This window comes from Mytilus californianus, unplaced genomic scaffold (assembly GCF_021869535.1).
Source record: "Mytilus californianus isolate M0D057914Y unplaced genomic scaffold, xbMytCali1.0.p SCAF_6, whole genome shotgun sequence".
NCBI lineage: Eukaryota > Metazoa > Mollusca > Bivalvia > Mytilida > Mytilidae > Mytilus > Mytilus californianus.
This window is the reverse complement of record NW_026262712.1, coordinates 73,482,220-73,506,941: the sequence shown is the minus strand read 5'-3', so window position 1 is coordinate 73,506,941 and position 24,722 is coordinate 73,482,220. Positions and strand designations below refer to the sequence as shown.

At 32.0% G+C, this 24,722-nt stretch overlaps 1 protein-coding gene across 4 annotated transcripts in view; it reads left to right on the top strand.

Moving 5' to 3' along the window:
• The window catches only part of LOC127705863 (lipase maturation factor 2-like), a 90,158-nt gene extending 68,014 nt beyond the window's left edge, over positions 1-22,144 (top strand). For 2 of the 4 annotated variants that reach the window (XM_052210216.1, XM_052210215.1), the window contains exons 13-16: positions 932-1,056; positions 3,759-3,972; positions 4,663-4,765; positions 14,504-22,144. In XM_052210216.1, coding sequence (XP_052066176.1) covers positions 932-1,056; positions 3,759-3,972; positions 4,663-4,765; positions 14,504-14,662 — 601 coding nt within the window. In that variant the 3' untranslated portion in view covers positions 14,663-22,144. The remainder of the gene's footprint in view (positions 1-931; positions 1,057-3,758; positions 3,973-4,662; positions 4,766-14,503) is intronic. The other 2 variants (XR_007984073.1, XR_007984072.1) reach the window with 2 other exon arrangements.
• The last annotated feature ends 2,578 nt before the right edge of the window (positions 22,145-24,722 follow it).

Genomic DNA, 24,722 nt, shown 5'->3' with positions numbered 1-24,722 from the left:
GAGCCTATCTAATTATACAATCATCTGGCTGTTTTATAGACTAAACATTTGGTTGGTTGGTGATATTTTGAACATTTATAAACTTAAGTTTGCCTATCTTTATCTTCCCAAGATCATTATCAATTTTGTAATGATTGACTTTGGTTGTGTTTATTTTTAAGGCTCTTTTTTGTAATGGCAAACTAGATCTAATAAATTTGGATACCAGTGAATAAATACATATGTCCTTGCAGGATTAAATATCTGAAAAACAATCTAAATGTAACATACATCTACCTTATAATAGTAACAATATGCTGTAAATTCAGAGATATTTGAAATGTTTTTGTTTTGCGAAAAATGTGATGTTTTTATTACTGCGGAAACTGCATAATGACAAGTTCCGCAAAAATATAAAATTTGTGCATATTGAATTTTGATACCATAAGTTGAATGCAGCATTTCCAGAAATCACTATATTTAATCTCACATTGGTGTCCATCTTTCAACAATCACAATAATGAATGCAAGCACAAATTTCTGAATTAACAGTCTTATTTTTTAATTTTCTCCTATGTTTTGCTTAAGGCCTTCAGACTTCTTGCATTTAAAGATGTCAACTGGAAAAACTACAAATATAATTTATTTCAAGATAATCCCATTCATATTAAGATTTAGGCAACAGCCTATACCTTTGATATTTTGGGTCAGATGAGCCAATAGTTGTTATAACAAAAAGCCCAGAAGAAAAATTATTATGCACAAAACTGTTTTATTGCTTAAAAATTTACTACATTATAATGGAAAGCAAAGGATATTGTGTATAGATTTATGACACAAATCAGAGCAAAGAAACAGTACTTTTATTGCTGGTCATACTGACTTAAAATGAAGAAAAAAATTAGTAAAATTCAAACCAATTTTATATCTGCTTTGCTTTGTTTCTGTGTAGAATGACTGGTGTTGGAGGGAGACCAGAAGTCATTGTAGAAGGTAGTAACAGTATGCAAAAAGGTTGGAAGGAGTATGAGTTCCTGTATAAACCTGGTAACCTGTCTGGAAAATTACCCATAGTTGGTGAGTATAGGGATAACAGTATAGATAAAGAGACATGGTAATCTGCCTTGTATCTTGCTTTGTTTTGTAAGTAAAAGATAGTGACAGTATGTAACATTCACTGACCTAATAACAAGACTTGTTCCAAGCACATGGCTAATAAATAAATAAATAGAATATGGAAAGAGATGACACACATGTTTATATTTAGACTAAGAATGTTATAAAATTGAGAATAGAAATGGGGAATCTGTCAAAGAGACAACAACCCGGGCAAAGAGCAGATATCAGCCGAAGGCCACTAATGGGTCTTCAACGCAGAGAGAAAATCCTGCACCCGGAGGTGGTCCTCAGCTGGCCCCTAAATAAAAATGTGTACTAGTTCAGTGAAAATGGACGTCATACTAAACTCCAAAACATATAAATGAACTAAAATTAAAAAACATACAAGACTAACAAAGGCCAGAAGCTCCTGACTTGGGACAAGCGCAAAAATGCGGCGGGGTTAAACATGTATCTATTTTATAAGCTTAGGTTTTCTGGTATGTTTTTTAGCTCTCCTAGCTCAATGGCCAAGTGAGTTTTTCTCATCACTTGGCGTCTGTCTTATGGATCTTCGTCCTCGACGTCTGTTAACTGTTACAAAAATCTTCTCCTCTGAAAATAATGGGCCATATTTAACCAAACTTAGCCACAATCATATGGGTATTTAGTTTAAAAAATGTGTCTGATGACCAGGCTTGCCAACAAACATGGCTGCCATGGCTTAGAATAGAACATAGGGGTAAAATGCAAGTTTTGTCTATTATTTTGAAAACCACTATAGATAAAGAAAATCTGACGGGGTAAAAAATGATCAGATTGTTGCGATCTACCTATTGTCTATTTACATGTAAACTGTCAGATGACTTCTTATAGGAGTTATTGCCTTTAAATGAAGTTTTTTTTCCAATTTTTGGCATTTTTGCCTAATATCCTAAAATTGTAATAGATAGAGAGAAACTTTGGATAGCAAAAATGATCAGCAAGACAAGATCTACAATTAGGTCATATAAAGGAATTCTTCTGACAACTCCTTATTAGAGTTTATGCACTCATATGATGATTTTTACCATTTTTTTTTCGTTTTTGCCTTATATCTTAAAAATTATAATAGATAGATAGAACTTAAATAAGCAAAAATGATCAGCAAGACAAGTTCTACTATTATTAAAGTCAAAATGGAGGAAATTGTCCAACAACTCCTTGTACGAGCTTTTGCCCTTTAATGACAAAAGAAAATATTTCTTAAAAATTTTAATAGATTACAGAAACTTAAATTAGCAAAAATTATCAGCAAGACAAGATCTAAATATTAATCAAATGGCTGAAATTGTCAGTCGACTCCTTGTAGAAGCTATTGCTCTTTAATAATGATGAGATTTACCAATTTTTTGTCTTTTTGCCTTTTATCTTGAAAACTACGAAAGAAGATGCACATTGACCTAGGTGAGCAACACAGGCTCTATAGAGCCTCTAGTTTTATCTCACCTGCAGAAGGCAAGATTGATTGATTGATGGTGTTTAACATAACTTTCAGCACTATTTTCTATATTGTAGCCATCAGTTTTTATTTGATAGAAGAAGCCAGAGAATGCCTGGAGAGAACTATCAATATTTGACAGGAAAACTGGCAATTCTAGTCAATTAAGATTGGATTCGAAGGCACATGCCACATGTGGGGTTCCAACTCAAAACCTCAGAGGTGACAGGCTAGTGATACAGTAAATGAACTACTTAGATCACTCGGCCATTGAGGGCTACAAAATGCAAAACAAGAAAAATCAAGAAATTTTACAAACTATACAAATTTCGTCATGGTTTGTTGCCATGGTAGGATGTTAAATGTTAAAAAAAATATATTTTCTGAACAACTTGTACCTTATTGAAGCTAGGACCAATTTAAGAATGTATTTTGTAACTTTTCAATTTGCACTAATAATTCAGCTAAATAAGGGCCTTATTGCCCTTATTCCTTTGTACATTTTGAACACTTAAATTGTGGTTCTTTTATACCCACATCCCATGAACAAATGAATTTACAGTATTTTACTTTTTTTCAAACTGGTGCAGTTTGTTTCATAAAAAAATTAATCTATACAATCCGCAAAGTACTCTGGATTCATTTATTTTCGTGGGTAATAATTTTTGTGGATTGAGGAAAACTTGCATTTTCGTGGATATTTTATTTCGTGGTTTTGCCAAAGTCTGCATACACTCTTATAGAAAATTTGTTATACATTGTACATTGGAATTTGTAGTTCCTGGGTTACCATGAAATCCACAAAAATTGGTATCCAACGAATAATTATGAATCCACAGTATTTATATGCATCAAGTTATCTTATTTACTGTGCATTCATTATTATTTGTTGGATGCCAATTATTATGGATTTCATGGGTATTGGTGAACCACAATTTTAAATGTTCACCGAAGTACACATCTTCTATAGGCTTGTATGCAGACTTTGGCTAAATCAAATATTCACAAAAAGACAAGTTTTCCTCAATTCACAAAAATTGGTACCCACGAAAATTAATGAATTATCAGTATAATCATTTCTATTCTGGTCACGATTGTGGTGTTTTCCAAGCATTCCATTGACTGAATATATCCATGTGTAGAGTCTTCTAATGTTATGCGAATAAATCAAAAGAGAATATATTTTGTTTAATAATTTCAGCACCTCATCAACCAAGATTGGATTGGCAGATGTGGTTTGCTGCCCTTGGTAACTATCAACATAATCCTTGGTTTGTTACAATGGTGTATCGTTTGCTTACTGGGCAGGAGGAAGTTCTAGAGTTGATTGCCAAAAATCCATTCCCAGATGCTCCGCCAAAATATATAAGGGCCAAATTGTACCATTACTATTACACAAGTTCCAGTCAAACAAGGTAGATAACTTGTATATTAGCTATCATTAAGAACATTGTTACATGGAATAAAGAGGTCATTTGAAGGTTTTATGGAATAAAGAGGTCATTGAAGGTTACATGGAATAAACAGGTCATTTGAAGGTTTTATGGAATAAACAGGTCATTTGAAGGTTACATGGAATAAAGAGGTCACTTAAATCAAGTGCATTTATGTATCACTTAGAATTCTTTTATTAAAAAAGAAAGAGCGTTAGAACAAATTTGTATTAAAAAAGTCATAATTGCTTAATATACTCACTTTATAAAGTTCCAAATAATAACTTTTGACTGATTGCCTGGCCTACTTATAAAAAATCTGGGGACTAGAATTGATCTTGAACAATTTAGTATGCTTACAACAAATTTTTGTCAAGATATTATTTATGAAACGTAGGCCTGAACCTTTATCAGGAACCCTTTGAGCCAAAAGTTTGGAAAGCCAAATGAAAACAAATGCTTAAAGATAAAATAAAGGTAGCTTTAGCCCAAAACTAACATTTGAAGATATATAGTACATTAAGTCAGAAATTAGTTTATGAAACCTATGAGCGAGAAACTCTTAAAAATCTTTGAAAATCAAGTTGTTTCATTGGTTTAAATAGCTATGGCAAAAAAAAAAAAAAACAGATATATAGTTTAATGCTTTCTACAAATGGTTTTCAATTGTAGATCCCCAAAAAATTGGTGGACAAGGAAAGAAAAGTCTGAGTATTTACCTGTACTTAGTAAAGATACCTCTAGTTTATTGGATATTATAAAACATTATAAAGTGGTGAGTAACTAAACTGAGTAAAGATACCTCTAGTTTATTGGATATTATAAACATTATAAAGTGGTGAGTAACTAAACTGAGTAAAGATACCTCTAGTTTATTGGATATTATAAACATTATAAAGTGGTGAGTAACTAAACTGAGTAAAGATACCTCTAGTTTATTGGATATTATAAAACATTTAAAAGTGGTGAGTAACTATACGGAGTAAAGATATCTCTAGTTTATTGGAAATTATAAAACATTTTAAAGTGGTGAGTAATTATACTGAGTTAAGATATCTTTAGTTTATTGAATAACTAAACTGAGTAAAGATATCTCTAGTTTATTGGAAATTATAAAACATTATAAAGTGGTGAGTAACTATACTGGGTAAAGATATTTCTAGATTATTGAATAACTAAACCGAGTAAAGATATCTCTAGTTTATTGGAAATAATAAAACATTATAAAGTGGTGAGTAACTATACTGGGTAAAGATATCTCTAAATTATTTGATACTATAAACATTATATAAAGTGGCGAGTAACTATGGGGTTTTTCCAAGAAAAAATGTTTGAGGAGTTGGAATGCACTTTTAAGCTCATCTGACCTTCATTGTCTGTTGTTTGTCATCTTTTGTCCTTAGTCGTCTTCTCCTATGAAACTCCTGGGCCAATTGAAAATAAACTTGACCACAATCATACTTTGGGAAATGTGGTTTTAAAATTTGTTAAATGATCCCACCTGCTGACCAACATGGCTAAAAATAGAACATAGGGATAAAATGCAAGTTTTGTCTTTTATCTTGAAAACAGTTATAGATAAAGAAAATCTGAATGGGGCTAAAATGCTCAGAATGTCAAGATCAACGTAAGTCCTAAAAGTCAATTTTGACGACATTTTTTAGACAACTCCATATAAGAGTTATTACCTTAAATGCCAACTTTAACATTTTTTTTGTTTTTCATTTTTGCGTATTGTCTTAACCTCTGCGTCATAAAACAGATAATTTAACCTGTATATGCTGTAATTTTATATTATTATAAGGTCTTTTGTATAGAAAACTTTAACCTTGCTTTGAAGTTATGTGAAAAACAGATTTTATCAGCCAGTTCTCTAAAACTTTTAATTAATTTATATATCAAACATGTAACTTCATACATACAACTTATGCAAATATGGCTTTGTTTTAACACTTCTAGTTCATATATTAGCCAAATTATGTTAGATATATTTAATATTAGAGATGATATTATTGTGACAAGATTTTTAAACTGACCATTTGAGACAGAAATTGTGAGCTTTTATAGATAAATGGGCATACAGTAAGATGTGGACTGGAGACAGAGGCAGAATTGGATACTTTATATAATCTTGAATGTTGGAATGATTAACTATTAAACTTTACATTTAATGTGTCTTGAAATGCTTTTAATTTTTTATCAGAGTAGTTTCATACAGGTTCTAGGCATTCCATGTCAGAAAACATGCACATAGGGTAAGCTGACAATAACTAAAATCTTTCAAATTCTTTAATAAAATGCTCTGCTGGGCGCAGCTTGATACGACCGCAGAGGTCGAACCCTGAACAGTTAGGGCAAGTATGGAGACAACATTCAAGCTTGATACAGCTCTGAATTTGAATTGTGATTAAATATTTGACACAACATAGGTTTCTGACACAGAATGAATGTGGTCTATGAACTTAAAAAAAATTTAATTTACCTATTCAAACCATATCATTATTATTTGCTTTTATATATAAATAAAAAATAACCAACTTAAAATGGAAAATTTTAAAGAAAAAAAAAAATTCCCCCCCCTTTCCCATTTTTAGCTCACCTGGCCCAAAGGGCCAAGTGAGCTTTTCTTATCACTTTGCGTCCGTCGTCGTCGTCGTCTGTTAACTTTTACAAAAATCTCCTCCTCTGAAACTACTGGGTCAAATTTAACCAAACTTGGTCACAATCATCATTGGGGTATCTAGTTTAAAAAATGTGTCCGGTGATCCGGTCAACCAACCAAGATGGCTGCCATTGCTAAAAATAGAACATAGGGGTAAAATGTAGATTTTACCTTATATCTCTGAAAACAAAGCATTTAGAGTAAATCTGACATAGGGTAAAACTGATTATCAGGTCAAGATCTATCTGCCCTGAAATTTTCAGACCAATCAGGCAACATGTTGTTGGGTTGCTGCCCCTGAATTGGTAATTTAAAAAAAAATTTGCAGCTTTTGGTTATTATCTTGAATATTATTATAGATATAGATAAACTGTAAACAGCAATAATGTACAGCAAAGTAAGATCTACAAATAAGTCAACATGACCAAAATTGTCAATTGACCCCTTAAGGGGTTATTGCCCTTTATAGTCAATTTTTTACAATTTTTTCATAAATTTTGTAAATTTTTGTTAATTTTTACAAAATATTTTCCACTGTAACTACTGGGCCAAGTTCATTATAGATAGAGATAATTGTAAGCAGCAAGAATGTTCAGTAAAGTAAGATCTACAAACACATCACCATCACCAAAACACAATTTTGTCATGAATCCATCTTTGTCCTTTGTTTAATATGCATATATACCAAGGTGAGCGACACAGGCTCTTTAGAGCCTCTAGTTTTAACACCCTTATGATTCATCCCCCCTAAACTCAATGCCAGCCTTCCCTTTGTGGTATGGTACCTTGTAGTACAATTTCAGAGAGAGATCCCTGCACTTGAACACAAGTTATTGTCTCGAAACTGTAAAAATGCTTGTTTTTTTGCCCCTTTTTGGCCCCTAATTTCTAAAATTTTGAGGCAATTACCCCAAAATCAATCCCAGCCTTCCCTTTGTGGTATGATACCTTGCAGTACAATTTCAGAGAGATCCATACACTTGAACACAAGTAATTGTCTGGAAACTAGAAAAATGCTTATTTTTGGACCCTATTTGGCCCCTTATTCTTAAACGTTTTGGGCAATTACCCCCAAACTCAATTCCAGCTTTCCCTTTGTGATATGGAACCTTGTAGTATCCATACACTTACACACAAGTTATTGTCATGAAACTAGAAAAATGCTTGTTTTTTGGCCCTAATTCCTAAAATTTTTGACAATTACCCCCAAAATCAATCCAAGCATTCCCTTTGCGATATGGAACCTTGTGGTACAATGTCAGAGAAATCCATACACTAACACACAAGTTATTGTCTGGAAGTTACAAAAATGCTTATTTTTGGCCCCTTTTTGGCCCCTAATTCCTTAACTATTGGTAACATAACCCCCAAAATCAATCCCAACCATCCTTTTGTGGTATTGAACCTTATCGTTCTAGGATATTATTTTTTACGAAAATTCATAGTAAAGTGACACAGTTTTAGCCATACAAGAAGTTCCTATGGGAAATTTCATTGTCTATATTTACAGAAGTACAATTTATAGTATTGCTATTTTTATTTAAATTTTATTTCCAACATTTGCATTTTACTATCAAATTATATACAGGTGAGACATATCACTGTGTCAACCTTTTATTATTACTAGTATAGATTTGTAAGTTTTGAAAAGTATTTTTTGATGAAGGAGCTGATGAAATTTCTTTTTTTTCAAAACTATTAAACCGTGAAGTACAAAAATATTATTGACATTTTATAAAATAACTGAATGTCAAGGTCTTTATATGCAGGATGTAATCACATACTTGTATTGTAAGAAATAAAGAAAATACCCTTGAATAGGTCTATTGTGTAAATTATTATTTATCAGAAATTAAAGGACATATTTACAGTTTAATTTTCAAATTAGTTCAAATTGCTTTTTATGATCAACTAACATGATATAGAAATGATTTATTGTATACCATCCCTGGTTAGTTGGTTGAATGGTAACAAGTATCTTTGTGTCTTCATCAGATACCAGGTGTCTGAGATTGAAAAACACATCCAGTGTAAATTTATGGATATATTGCATATATAACGAAAGTGTCCCTTCTATGTTAGGACATATCACCTACCATAAAATGTTTCAAATGAAGGAACTAAAAGACAAATCTTGTGGTGACTCAGACGAAAATGTTCATTTTATAAAATTAAGATGCAAACAACATATGGATCATGCGTGCTGTTTGTTTTGTAAAATTTGTAATGAAAACATTTGTCTAAAATGTCTTACTGATATTCATAAAGGGCATGATGTTATAGAAAAGGAAAATTATAATGCTGAAGAAAAGTCTGTTGAGGGAATTCAAAGGGAGAAAGAAAACCAAGTGACTAGAATAATGTCAGAAGTTGGAACTCAAAGGGAGAAAGAAAACCAAGAGACTAGAATAATGTCAGAAGTTGCACTAGGAAATTCCTCCAATTCAACATTAGATTCTGAACAGGAAGAAATGAGGGAAGAACAAACTGGAACAGAGATTAAAGTTACCAGACAATTTACAATAGATATAAATAACATATTTTGTATGTCATCTTGCCATGAGAGTTCCGTATGGATATCCGATGGCTGCCATGAGAGTTCCGTATGGATATCTGATGGTACTCATGACACTGTTATGCATTTAAATTTGAAAAAAGAAAAGCCACAAATAATTTCACAGTTTGATATAGTTGTACATGACATGGCAGTAACTCCATCTGGAGATCTGATTTTAGTGGTAGACGGTAACAAAACACTTCAGGTGGTTGATAAAAAAACAGGGCAAATGTCTAACTCTAAGTATACAGTATCATGGCATTTTTCAAGAGCGATGCCATTGTGTATCCATGTAACAAAGGACAAGGTCATTACAGGCACTGTAAACGGTTACCAGTTTTCATCCTGGGTTAAAGGATTCTTACAATTTTTTGGTGCTACCGGTTACAGTTCAGTGCTAGTAATGGATCATGAAGGAAATTATTTGAAAATATATGAAGTAGATGAAAACTGGAAACCATTATTAACAGTTCCAGAGAGAATTACAAGCACCAGTAATGGAAACATTTGTGTGGTCGATGGGTTAGATATAAAGACTGGTAGAATTGTTATTCTTGGACAGGCTGGAAACGTGGTAGGGACATATGAAGGCAATCCCAACATTAACTCTAAGCGGCGACCTTTTCACCCAGCTGACATCCTGACCACACCATCAGATAATATTGTTGTAGCTGATAGGAACAATCATACAATTCATATTTTAGATATGAATGGACAAATTATTGCTAACAAAAGGCTGTCTGAAGTTGGAATCAGATTTCCCTATTCTCTTGGAACATCAGTGCCAGGATACTTCTTTATTGGATGTCATTCTCCAGAAACTGACAAAGCTAAACTTTATGAAGTAAAATTTTCTGGATTTTAATGTCAAATAGAGATCTGTTCACTTTTATAGATGAAAATTCAGGTTAGAATGTCTTAAATATCATGGTCTGTCACTGCTAAATTTAAATGAAAATGTGTAATTGAGTAATTAAAGTTATCTTCCTCTGCTAACCACTGATAAATTGAAAAAGAAAAACTTCTGTCATCTGATAAATTTTTTCAATTCAATTTTCATATGTATTTTATGAATTGCCCTGTCTCTGTTAAGCTGTTTGACTTATTTGGTGAGATAACTTATGCATACTGTTTCAGCAGTTGGTGTCTGCCTAGTCAACAATTATTAAAGTTTGCACTTCCCTAAATAAAGACAATGCAATTTCCTTTAGGAACTCCCTTTATGGCTAAAACTGTGCCACTTTTACCATGAAGTTTCGTAAAAAGTATATCCTAGAATGAAAGTTCATATGCACTACTATTTTATTTAAAGGTCAAAACATAGGGCTGTGCAGCATATTTTCAACATTTATATGCCCTGAAAATTCTAAGAATTTATATTTTACTAAAATTCTGTACTACCCCTCCCTTCATTTTTGGTCTTTCCCAGAATTCAAGTTCCCCACTATGCATGTGTAATTATACTGGTAACATTCCCAAGTTATGTTTCTATGAGATAAAACAGAGATCATATCTACGAACCAGAACGTAAACAAAACAAAATATCTATGAATGTAACATATCTCCCCAAAGGAGGTGTGGTTTGTGAAACAGCTGTATTTACAAAATGCAACCTAAAGTTTGTGATATGGTCAGCTTAAGAGGAAACACTAATGAGTCATCTCATTTTTATCATTTATTATTTGGTCCTATTTCCTAAGACATGTTCCATGGAGTTTGGAACTTTTGCATAGTTTGTAATTAACACAGGTATTTGCATCAACAGTTCAAATGGAATAGCAACAAGTGTCACTGTCTATATACAGCTTTCGCCAAGAGATGTTACATACAATCTATGCGTAACGAACATCTTTGTTGATAAAGAAATGTTGCTTTTGAATTTCTCCCTTTTTGTCGAGCCTTCGACTTTTGTTGAAAAAGCGAGACATAGCGATCCTACATTCCGTCGGCGGCGGCATCCACAAATATTCACTCTGTGGTTAAAATTTTTGAAATTTTAATAACTTCTTAAACTAACCTGGATTTCTTCCAAACTTGGACAGAAGCTTGTTTATGATCATAAGATAGTATCCAGTAGTAAATTTTTAAAAAAAAATTCTGGTTTTTCCGTATTTTACTTATAAATAGACTTAGCTTTTCTGCCAGGAAACATTACATTCACTCTGTGGTTAAAGTTTTTGAAATTTTAATAACTTTATTAAACTATCCTGGATTTCTACCAAACTTGGACAGAAGCTTGTTTATGATCATAAGATATAGTATCCAGAAGTTAATTTTGTAAAAAAAAAAATCTGGTTTTCTGAATTTTACTTATAAATGGACTTAGTTTTTCTGCCAGGAAACATTACATTCACTCTGTGGTTAAAGTTTTTGAAATTTTCATAACTTTCTTAAACTATCCTGGATTTCTACCAAACTTGGACAGAAGCTTTTTTATGATCATAAGATAGTATCCAGATGTAAATTTAGTAAACAGAATAATTTTTTTTCCAGTATTTTACTTATAAATGGACTTAGTTTTTCTGCCAGGAAACATTACATTCACTCTGTGGTTAAAGTTTTTAAAATTTTAATAACTTAAACTATCCTGGATTTGTACCAAACTTGAACAAAAGCTTGTTTATGATCAAAAACTAGTACATGTATCTAGAAGGAAATTTTGTTAAAATTTTGTACCTGTTTTTTCGTATTTTAGTTATAAATGGACTCAGTTTTTCTTCCAGTTAACATTACATACAGCCTGCAGTTAAAGTTTTTAAAACATTTATTAGATTCATAAACTATCCTGGATTTTTACCAGACTTGGACAGAAGCTTCTTACAATCAAAAGATAGTATCGAGAGGAATGTTTTTATTAATTTTTTTCCTCATTTTTGTTGAGCCTGCGATTAACAGCAAAAGTAGGCGAGACACCGGGTTCCGTGGAACCCTTACGAATTTTATTGATTTGATATTAAAACTTGAAATGTGATTGCTATATTTTTGAGTTCTCTCTGAGGGTCATGAACAAAAGATATTACTGATAAATATTAAATGGGCTAAAGTTGGGTAGATTTTCATTTTAATGAGAGGGGAGAAAATTTAGATTTTGAATGAGTTCACTTAACTATGAAAATGATGAAAGCTATTTTTTATTCTTAGGAAATTTTTAGGATTACTGCCTAACTGGTGCTTTCCTTTAATACATATATTTTTCTTAATATTAAATCCAGTTTGAATTTTTTATAAAAGGTATTGAGATAAGAGTTTGTTTTATTTTCTGATGTTTTGGCAATGCTTTACACAGCAGCACTGCAGCATTTAAACTGTCGCTGACTTGTATGATACGCTTAAAAACCCACAACTTTTAATGTCAATGTTAACATTTAAAATGCCCACCAAAGTACACATGACAAGAAGACAACATTCTTCCTGGTTGAAATTTCTGACTCTTTTTTCCACACCACATATTATTTTGATTTTTGATATACGATTAATACATTTTATGCATTTCTTCAATTTTGCAATTCAAATGATTGGAATTTGTTTTGAATACTACAATATTCTGAAATGGATTGTTGTTATCTCCATTTTTTAAGTGAATTTCATATTTGGTATTTTATTGAGATTGGTACCTTTTGGTACAATCACCTTTGAATCGCTTTGTATGGTTTTTTAGCTCACCTGGCCCAAAGGGCCAAGTGAGCTTTTCTCATCACTTGGCGTCCGTCGTCCGTTGTCGTCGTCGTCCGTCGTCGTTAACTTTTACAAAAATCTTCTCCTCTAAATCTACTGGGCCACTTGGCCACAATCATTATTGGGGTATCTAGTTTAAAAAATGTGTCCGGTGACCCGGCCAACCAACCAGGATGGCCGCCATGGCTAAAAATAGAACATAGGGGTAAAATGTAGATTTTGTCTTATATCTCTGAAACCAAAGCATTTAGAGCAAATCTGACGTGGGGGTAAAATTGTTTATCAGGTCAAGATCTATCTGCCCTTAAATTTTCAGATAAATCAGACAACCCGTTGTTGGGTTGCTGCCCCTGAATTGGTAATTTTAAGGAAATTTTGCTGTTTTTGGTTATTATCTTGAATATTATTATAAAAAGAGATAAACTGTAAACAACAATAATGTTCAGCAAAGTAAGATCTACAAATAAGTCAACTTGACCAAAATGGTCAGTTGACCCCTTAAGGAGTTATTGCCCTTTATAGTCAATTTTTAACCATTTTTCGTAAATTTTTGTAATCTTTTACAAAAATCTTCTCCTTAAAATCAAATTTAACCAAACTTGTCCACAATCATCATTAGGGTATCTAGTTTAAAAAATGTGTCCGATGACCCCCCCCTGTGAACCAAGATGGCCGACATGGCTAAAAAATAGTACATAGGGTAAAATGCAGTTTTTGGCTCATATCTCTGAAACCAAAGCATTTAGAGCAAATCTGACTTGGATAAAATTGTTCATTAGGTCAAGATCTGTCTGCCCTAAAATTTTCAGACCAATCAGGCAACACGTTGTTGGGTTGCTGCCCCTGAATTGGTAATTTTAAGAAAATTTTGCTGGTTTTTGGTTATTATTTTGAATATTATTATAGATAGAGATAAACTGTAAACAGCAATAATGTACAGCAAAGTAAGATCTACAAATAAGTCAACATGACCAAAATTGTCAATTGACCCCTTAAGGGGTTATTGCCCTTTATAGTAAATTTTTGAAAATTTTTACAAAATATTTTCCACTGTAACTACTGGGCCAAGTTCATTATAGATAGAGATAATTGTAAGCAGCAAGAATGTTCAGTAAAGTAAGATCTACAAACACATCACCATCACCAAAACACAATTTTGTCATGAATCCATCTGTGTCTTTTGTTTAATATGTACATAGACCAAGGTGAGTGACACAGGCTCTTTAGAGCCTCTAGTTTACAGTAAAACCTGTTATATTCTATAAAATGTACAACACAGATACAGCTAAACAACTGAACTTATTTCCACCAAAACAATGAAGCTGTAATATTTTATGTTTGGATCCTATGCAAGTGTAGACAGGTTTATAGATATAAGATATTAATATGATTGTCTTGGTTATGTATTTCAAAAAAGTAGAAATTGTAACTTTGACAGGTAGGGATCCAGCCATTGTGAAAAGGGGGATTTCCAACCCCCGGAACAGCATAAAAAGTTCACATAAATTTTTTTTTTTAAATTGGGAAAAAAAAGAGGGGGTCCAACCCCTTGATCTGCCAATGCTTGAAAAAGTAGTCAATTTTACAGAGTAATAAATGCATATTATTATAAATTTCAGGAACCTGTAAAAAAGAAACCGAAAAGTTTGACATTTGTTGGTAATTCCATGATGTGGCTGAGAGAGAAGATAGGACAACCAGAGGGATTCATATTTACCATGTCAACATTTACAGCAGCCTTAGTTATAAACTTTCTAAGCTGGATACAGATCTTTTAACTTATATACCATGGTTTAATATGGCTGAAATGATAGTCAATTTAGGGTTCATAATACTTGTCAACAATTTCACCCAGAAAATACTAATACAAAGTAAAATAAGTAATTTTAACAAAAATAATGTTCAATATCATACTATACCCTTTAAAAAAAAATCTACTTACTGAAAAATTTCAATCCAGTGTCGTAATTTTTAGTAAGCCTCTTTAAAAATTTGAAAATCCAAATTACAAAAATAATTTACTAAATAAAAGGACATTAGATAAATGATAATTGTTATGTGGTTGTAGATTAAGCAATTTAAATTGTGTTGTTTAGCTTTGATGATGAAAGTTCAGTATGGTCAATTTTAAAGATATTAAAGATTCCATGTAAACCATATCATGTTTAAGACCACTTAGTCCATATGGCCAGTATAAGCTAATGCCATCACTGGGCTCTGTCATCTGTACTTTTCATATTTTAAACTTCCCTTCTGAACTTTCAAAAGCCAATTTATAACGAAAATTGGCAGAAAAAATGTATATAACGACCTTGATTAAAATTCTAATAAGATGAAAAAGTTTGGTTCTGACTGGAAATTAATGATTCTGGATGGTCAGTTTTAACATTTCCTCTGAATCCATAAAACCAAATCATTTCAAACTTCATATAAAGGAAAAGATAACTGAGAATTCAACTGTCTATTAATCATGATTTAAATTTGAATGGTAGCACACAGCTGCAATATATTTAAAAGGTACATTGAACCATATGGGAGTTCCTATTCCCATCTTTTACTGTAGATGTACATGGCCAATCTGAACCAAACTTACCTCAAATTTATTAAGGTCAATGTTGAAGATTTGTCCACATATTGCTTACAGGATCTGTGACTATTTTCACAAAAAATCTTAAGAATAAAAAAACTTGTAAGTCGTACACATTTCAGTATAACTTACGATCAATTTTAATCGTAAGATTTTTTGTGAAAAGAGTCGCTGAACTTTAATAAAACTGTATCTGATCAAGCAAAGACATTGCCTTCTCACGATTCTTAATGGTAAATTTTCAATTTTTTTCTCCTTTGTAAAAGTACTAGCCAAATCTTGATAAATTTGATAAGAATCATGATCAGTACCCTTTAAAGAGGTTTATTATATAATGCAAATTGGAAGACATATCAGGGGTTAAAAAATCCACTAGCCCGACGCCCGGGACTAGACTTTTACACTTCGGGCAATTAAAACTTGTAACCGAATATGCCCGACGGACTAGTAACAAAAAATTCTTGGCATTTCCAAAATAGTAAGTGGAAAATCCCCTCATCACTATTCTATCTTAGCCAATCAGATTCAATTACGTCATCCGGGATTCCAAGAATTTGAACCGATTTTGTACATGTTTTAAAAATAGAACAACTAACTCTGGGTGGACCAGTATCATGTATTGATCGCAATTCACGTACTTTCAATATCAATTTCTCAGTACAGGGGGTATTGTACATTGCTTATGCCGAGATTTTCAATTAATGGTATTTGGGTGTATGATGTAATGATCGATATTGACCTGTCTTGTCGGACAGCTGTTAATTTGAGCTTGAAACCATGCACAAATTATTTCTAAACATTTTAGTATGGCCACCACAGGAACTTTGTCAGTTTCAAAACGAAAAACTGTAGATGAAGGGGGTAAAGAGGCTGAAAATTTATCCCAAAAAATGCCAAATACGACCAGGAAAAGCGGAAAAAAACATTTATAGTGTCATGGACAGAAAGATTCCCCATGGGCAAGGTCGACTGTTACTGATGATAAACAAGAGATGATGTTTTGTGAATATTGCCGTTATTTTCCTGATCACGCTAATAACGTCTGCTTTGTATGTGGGAACAACAAATATACGAATTGAACCACTGGTTTCACATGACAAGATCAATGATTACAACCCATAGTACAAGGGATATCCAAAAAGATGTCTAGAGATCCTTGTTATAATTAATAAAACAAAAATTTATTTGATTTATTTTATCAAATACCGTATATAATGCCGCATTCAAAACAAGGGACACCCCACTCTGAATTTGTAAGGTATACTCGGGCTAGCAGGTCAGTTTTGATGGGCTAGCAACTCTTTCAACAGGGCTAGTAAAATCCTGCTACCAATAAGTCCTGGGCTAGTGAGCTGTAACAAATTTTTTTAACCCCTGCATATATAGTAGCAATGATGAAAAAATGATTCCCATCGAAATTTATGGAAATGATATTTTCATCATTTAACCAAAAGCCCATTGTTAAAAATATCCTTCAGGTGAAAAACTTGACTGCCATAGGCAATGGTTACTTATAGTTGAATTAGTCAGGCTAATTACTGCCAAAGTTTAGGAGTCTGAATAGGTTTTATAGGGTTAAAAAGTGAACATCGATGACATTGGACATAGATCCATATAAGCAATACAACCTCTATAGAGCCTCTACTTTTTTTATAAACATTTTTTTATGTAGTGTTGTTAATTACAAAATGTATTGGTATCCCTTGACCTGTATATGATTCTATCTGTCATATTTATGGACAAACACGTATGTGCCATTTTGTAAATAGAGTTGGAAATCCAATTTACAGCGGGTCTCTTCATAAAAAAATAAAATGACATCAATTATTTATTTTATTTTCTACTTTTCTAAGATGGACACATATCTTTAATTTTTCTAAATAGTAACATGGATTACAGTATATTTTAGTTGAAAGATTTTTTGTGAAGAGCATCACTGTTTATCTACTCATGGTAAAAAATGCAGCATATTTTTTGTTTTAGGTGGGTTTTTTTTTAGTTTCTACAACTATATACAAACTAGGTATGACAGCAACTTTTATATGTTTATACAAATAATTATAAAAAAATAATGTTTACTGTCAATATAACAGCTTTATGGTGTTAGATATATTTGTATCCCTTTTTAAGTTATAAGACTATTTAAAGAAAGAGAAGATAAATGATTTATTTTTATTGTATTTTCTCTGGCATTTCTGTTTTTCCTTTGATAGATTTATGTAAATTTAAGAACTTGTTTATTTAATTTAAGATTTACAATGATTTCTGTTGGCATAAAAAATGTATATAATATAATATGAGCTGCATCGGATAGAAATCAACCTTATGCAAGTGCACGTATACATGCACATGTATAAGACTTTGATTGATTTTGGAACATTCAAATACGAAATTAATGATGAATTTTGATCTGTTTTGTAGGGTTCTTTTAACAATTCAATTTTGAATTAGTTACAGACTTCCTGTAGAGATTTTTCAACCCAAAATAGGTTAATAGATGTATAGATTATCATTTGCATAAGGTCGATTTCTATCCAATGCAGCTCATATAATATTTACACTCTTAAATGTTATTAAGATTTAATTCTAAAAATGTTGTAAGATTTTTGAAGTGAAGTCGAGGAATATGATTTACCTATTACATTTTAGATATTCCTTTTATGATCTTTACTTTTATTATGTTAATTTTTCCATGTTCACTTTGATTTTGTGTTTTAAAGAAATAATTTTGCATAAAAAAAAACCAAACCCATGTAGTTAAGTTTTATTAGTTGTCTCTCTTAGTAATAAAATGATGTGCATAATACATGACTTTTTTATATGTGTATTTGTCTCATTATACAATACCGGTAAATATATTGAAAACATTTTGTACCCCCCAAAAATTAACTCCTGTAAAAATATATGAGAACTTTAATTGTATAAATTGGTGAAAGGATGCATAAAGGGAAGTATTACAGCTTCTCAAAAAAAGAAAATCAGTCTTATAACCATTTTATGCCTTACTGGCATTGTTCATATTCAAGTTTAGATCTAAGATACTACATAACTACCCATCATATAAATCGGTGCATCTGTGGTAGTATATTCGAGGCGACAGTAGTTTACCAATGTTCAAATCTCATAAAACCATTGAAAGGTTACAAATTAAGATAACAAACAAAATTGATGGAATTGCATGAACTCCAAAGGGAGCTTGACCTGGTGCGTCGCCAGAGTAAGCGTCTCCTGCTATACATGCATCACCTGTCATGGGAATCCACACTCAGTCAAAACGTCACTATCAGGAATAGGACACAATCATTAAAGATACAGATCAGACAACTATTCTTGTATATAAATAAAGCAGACCTACACAAAAAGTAGGTCAGTATGGTTTACATTTTGTTCTTCACTGACCTATATGGTTCTAAAGATCAGATCACTAATACTAAAGGTGTATAAAAACATATCTGAAAAAGGTAAGTCACTGTGACCTATATTTAATGCTTAAGTGACATATCATATTTTATGTGATGTTCAGATTCTGAGTGACTTGCTCTCATATGACTTGTAAGGATGCATCTAGGGAATGTATAACAGCATTTCCCTGAAAGGAGGTAACTCTGACCTTCATTTTACACTTCACTGACCGGTATTAAAGTTTGTGTTTGAGTTCATTTCTCATATACATAAAGTAAGAGATGTAGAACCGTGTAGTTTTATGTAAGGATGCATCTAAGCAAGGAGTACACATGTTCATTATGTGTGAACCTTTTTTTCTGAAGTTTGTACCTTTAGATACTTTTAATAATTTCCTTTATTTTATAGAAGACAATATATTGAAAGTCTTTTTTGTTATTTGTGTTGTTGGGTTGTTGTTACATAGACTTATACCACACATCTTTTTATTTTACATATATGGAAAGTTCATACAGTTTGAATTATGCAATGTATGTGTTCATATGTATTATAGTTGTTATATAGAATATTGCTTAGTAACAGAATGGAAGATTGATGCAACTGTGTGAAAAAAGTTAGAAAAGGCAGTTATATAATCAAGCTTATAGTTGTGTGTTTTGTATTTGTAAAAAGGATTATATAATCAACTTTTCCTAATATGTTGTTACTCCTGGTTTTTGTTAGGCAATGAAAAATTGTGCACAGCAACATCTGTAATTTATCATTATATTAGAAAAAAAGCATACTTTTTAGCTTTTGCCATCACTTGGCGTCTGTTGTTGTCGTTCGTCCATCTAGTGTCATAATGTTTTTTTACCAATCTTCTCCTCTGAGACTACTTGGCCAAATGCAACCAAACTTTACCTGAATGTTCCTTGGTGAATTTAGTTTAAAAATTGAATCAGGTCAAGGTCTATCTACTGTGAAATTTTAAGAAAAAAATTGGAACAACCCATTTTGGAATTATTGCACATTAAATGTCAATTCTTTGCAAATTTCTAAGTTTTTAGTAATTATCTTGCAAACTAAAACAGATAAAGAGAAATTTTAAACAGTAAAAATTACCAGAACAATAAGATCTAAAAATAAGTTAACTTGGCAGAAGTTGCCAATTGACCCATTAGAAGTCATTGCCTTGGAAAAATGCTTTATACCCTTTTTGCATTTTTTGTGGAAACTATAGAAGATAAAGAGAATCTCTCAATCATAAAAATGTTCAGCAAAATAAGATTTAGGAATAAGTCAACATCTGGACAAAATTGTCAATTGACCCCTTATAGGAGTTGCCCTTGAAAGATGATTTTTACCCATTTTTTGGAGGCGGAGTCAACAATGTATTAGTTTGTGATTAGGTCTAGTTTATGGTGAACCACTAGTGGTAGGTCAATGATATTTGGTATGCAGTTGTATTAGCATTGGCACATCTCATTACCATGGAGATTATTTGGCCTTGCCCTCTCAGTCAGTCATGGTTTATTGACTTTGAAACTTTGCTTAGTTTACATGTATTAGTTTGTGATTAGGTCAGTTTATGGGGAACCACTAGTGGTAGGTCAATGATATTTGGTATGCAGTTGTATAAGTATTGGCATATCTCATTTCCATGGAGATTATTTGGCCCCACCCCCTCAGTCATGGTCTATTGACTTTGAAACTTTTGCTTAGTTTACATGTATTAGTTTGTGATTAGGTCAGTTTACGGGGAACCATTAGTGGTAGGTCAATGACATTTGGTATGCAGTTGTAGAAGCATTAGCACATCTCATTTCCATGGAGAATATTTGGTCCTTACCCCTCAGTCATGGTCTATTGACTTTGAAACTTTTGATTAGTTTACATGAATTAGTTGGTGATTAGGTCAGTTTAAGATGAACCACTAATGTAAAGTCAATGATATTTGGTATGCCCATATGCAAATGTATTGGCATTTGCAAGTTTCATTTCCATTGAGATTATATAGCCCCACTCCCTCATAATGGTTCACTGACTTTGAAACTTTTACCTAATTTACAAGTTAATGTTTGTGTTTAGGTTTGCTTAAGAGGAACAACTTATAAAAAGTCAATGGTATTTGGTATGCAGTTGAAATAGCATTGGCACATCTCACTTCCATGGAGATTGTTAACCCTGTACCTTCAATCATGGTTCATTGACTTTGAATATTTGCATAACTTACTTGTTAAAGTATTGCTATTTTAATTTCAACATTTGCACTATCCAAATCACAAATAGGCTGGACATATCTCTGTGTCAACAGTTTATTGAGTTTTTTACTGAAACTATAGTAGATAGAGAGGAACATTAAATAGCAAAAATGTTCAGCACAATAAGATTTCCAAATAAGTAAGCATGGCCAAACTTGTCAACCAACTCCTTATACTCATTTTTATAATTTTGCTAATTATTTCAAAAACTATAATAGTACTATTAGATAGGTATCTGTAAACAGTAAATATGGTTAACAGTTAACAGAAAAAATGATTTATCAGTAAACAGTAAATATGGTTGTCAGTAAACAGTAAATATGATCATTAGTAAACAGTAAAAATGATCATCAATACAAGATCTACAAAAATGCCACTTATAAAGATTTACAAATAAGCAAACATAACTGATTGCAATACAGTTTAAATATCAAAATGACACATTTTTACCAGGTGAGCGATTCAAGCTCTTTGGAGCCTCTTGTTTAAACTCTATTTCTACAACTTTTTTGTACAGTTTAAAATTAATTTCTGTCCATATCTTTCATTTTTTTAAAAACAGAGGCAAAATTATCCTTTTCTTACCAAAATTCTTGTTTTTAAAAATGTTTGTATCTCAAAAACAAGCACACAGAACTCTCTATTTTGACATGTACATTGTCTAATCAAAATGACTACACATCTGTAAATTTAATTTTTAATTTTAGCTGTATACATCATTGGTGACTTGTAGCTACATAGAGGTGCTGTTACATTTTTATATTCATTTGAATTAAAAAATCATATATAAATATCTTGTGCAGGATGTAAGAATATTTTTATTCAGGAAAAACTTTTTATAATAATAATTATATGACTGTTTGTTGTGAAAATGACATATATAAAATGTATGTTTAGAGGGAAAATATTATACATTTACATGAATTTGCATTGTGAGCATGTGTGTTAGTATTATATTGCATGTTATTGATTATATCTGTATTTTGCTGTCTCAATACTAAATAAAGAAAAAGGACTGATCTGCTTGATATAACAAATTTTGTCATGCCAGAACAACAGTGAACAATGGAGTTATGGAACAGTGTTAAAACTTGCAAATATCTGAATGTCTTATCAATTTTCTCATTTGGGTTGACTAAAATTTGTATGGAGGTAGTTTATGGTTTGGCCTTGTCAGTCAATCAAAATACATGACCACCCTTTCATTGGCTTAGATATTAAAGTATAAGTCTGTTGCTCTTTTCACCAAAAAATCTTACGTATAAAATCGATCGTAAGTTATATTGAAATGTTCTTGACTTACAAATATTTTTTATCGTAAGAATTTTGTGAAATTAGTTACTGATCTCTCTGGTAACAATATTCAGTATCTACATTTATTGTAATGAGCATATGTCCATCTGACCTATGCCTTCTGAACTTGGCATCATTTCTACACTCAAGTGGTCAGGTGCATTGGTTAGGTTGGTTCTTTAGAAACAATGACTGATCAACAATACTAGGTTTTGTATTTGTTGTGAAGGGTATATATGACATATGACCTTGTCCTCATTTTCACTCTCTGGAAGACAAGTTTATGTTTTTGGATTAGGTATATAGATTAACTATATTATGTACATCATATGGTTTAATTTGACCTTGACCCGAATTGCAAAGTTGGTTGACCTTTTTGAACATTCAAATATAGCATCAGGCAAGATATTTGAATTTTTGTCCTTTCTTGTATTGAAATAAAAATAAGTTGATATTATTGTTTTAACTGATTTATAAAACATAAAAATAATGCAGAAAAAAATATTTTATGAAAAACTACATATTTATTTTATCAGTGCATATATTCAATTGCCAAAAGGGTGAAACTATTCACTTATGATGCTGACCTATAATTTTGTCGATTCTATAAGTTTTTGCATTGAATGCTAAGTTTACAAAATGGATAAGCAAAACCACCAGCTTTTCTGTATGCTTTCACTGTTTCGATTTACCAACGAAGACACTTATGTATGTTCATTTGCAGACTTGATTAAGGCTTTAAATTTCTTGCTTTACAAAATTTTTGTTTGTTATGGCTAGATGAAATATGATCAAATATTGAAATTCCTATGGGAACTGACTGCACACCTGCAAGTTTATTTCAAAGGTAACAGTTCACAGTAAAAAATGATATTAGATTGTATTTCACACCCTGCTTTCTATTGTAATGTTGTAAATAGAATTAACACAATGAAAAATGATATATATTAATTCAGGAAACTTCAAACATCTTTCAACAGCAAGAGCAGGCATGATATACTATTGTATTCAGTTTAAATGGTTCTTTCTTTTGATGGTCTGACAATTTTCAGAATTTGAGACATAGGGATAACTATCCAGCTGTGGTGTAAACTATTAGTATAAAGTTTTATATTTTAGAAGGTAATGGACCTGGATGCTTCATGCCTTGTTTGCAGATGCTTTATGTTAAGAAGTTTCCTTCTGTCGTATGTCCATTGTCCTTGACCTCATTTTCATGGTTCAGCAACTGCTTGATAAAAATAAGTACTTTGTTGGTCGTGTGAAATACTCACTTATTATGCAGTAATAGGATAACTTTATTTGGTATATGGGTTCCTTGCAAGGTCTACATGTCTGTCAGATAGGGTTCACCTGACCTCAACCTCATTTCATGGATCAGTTAATAAGGCCAGTATATTTGGTGTATGAAATGATTGTAAGGTATACATGTCTGTCTAGCAGCTTTCATATGAACTCCGTGTTGAAGGCCGTACTTTGACCTTTAATGGTTAATTTTTACAAATTGTGACCTGGATGGAGAGTTGTCTCATTGGCACTCATACCACATCTTATATCTATTAACCTCATTTTCATGGTGCATTGGTCAATTTTACAAGTCTTCATGGTTTTGTTAGTTTATCCAATACTATAAGCAATAGGTAAACTATATTTGGTGTACAGAATGATTGCAAAGTGTAAGTGCCATCTGACCTCATTTTTATGATTAATTGGTCAATGTTCAATTTTTCATTATAAGGTCTGTTACTCGGATGCAATAAGCAACTTGGCTAACTATATTTGGTGTATGGTATAATTTTAAGGTATACATGTCTGTCTGGCAGTAAAACATATTACAGTCTTTCAACAAAAGTTAAATCAAGATAGAAGAGACATTTCAGCATATGCAGTCTTGTGAATACTTACAGGCCTCTCACAAATGCTGCAGATTTCAATTAAATTTTAAGATGAGACTTCATGAAACCTGTTAGGAGTGTTGTGTCTGCATTATTATTTTGAGCTGCAGTATTCAACCACCAGCAGCAGCTACCATAGCTATCTTCCTGTTGGAGCGAGCACATTTTAACTTTGCTTTCAAAATTATGTGCAGTATTTTATTTCCTTCTTCATGTAAGGTGATCATCCTTTTGGGAGCTGGACTGTGTGTGTTTTATGCATGGGTAATGGGAAAGGTTTTACAAGTAAGTGGTATAACACCATCATAGACTATTAGTACTGTGCCTGTACCGTGTCAGGCTATCTGGACCATGTGTTGTTTGTTGTTGTATATCTTTGTTGTACTGTACAGTATATTGGTGATTCCTGTTATCCTTG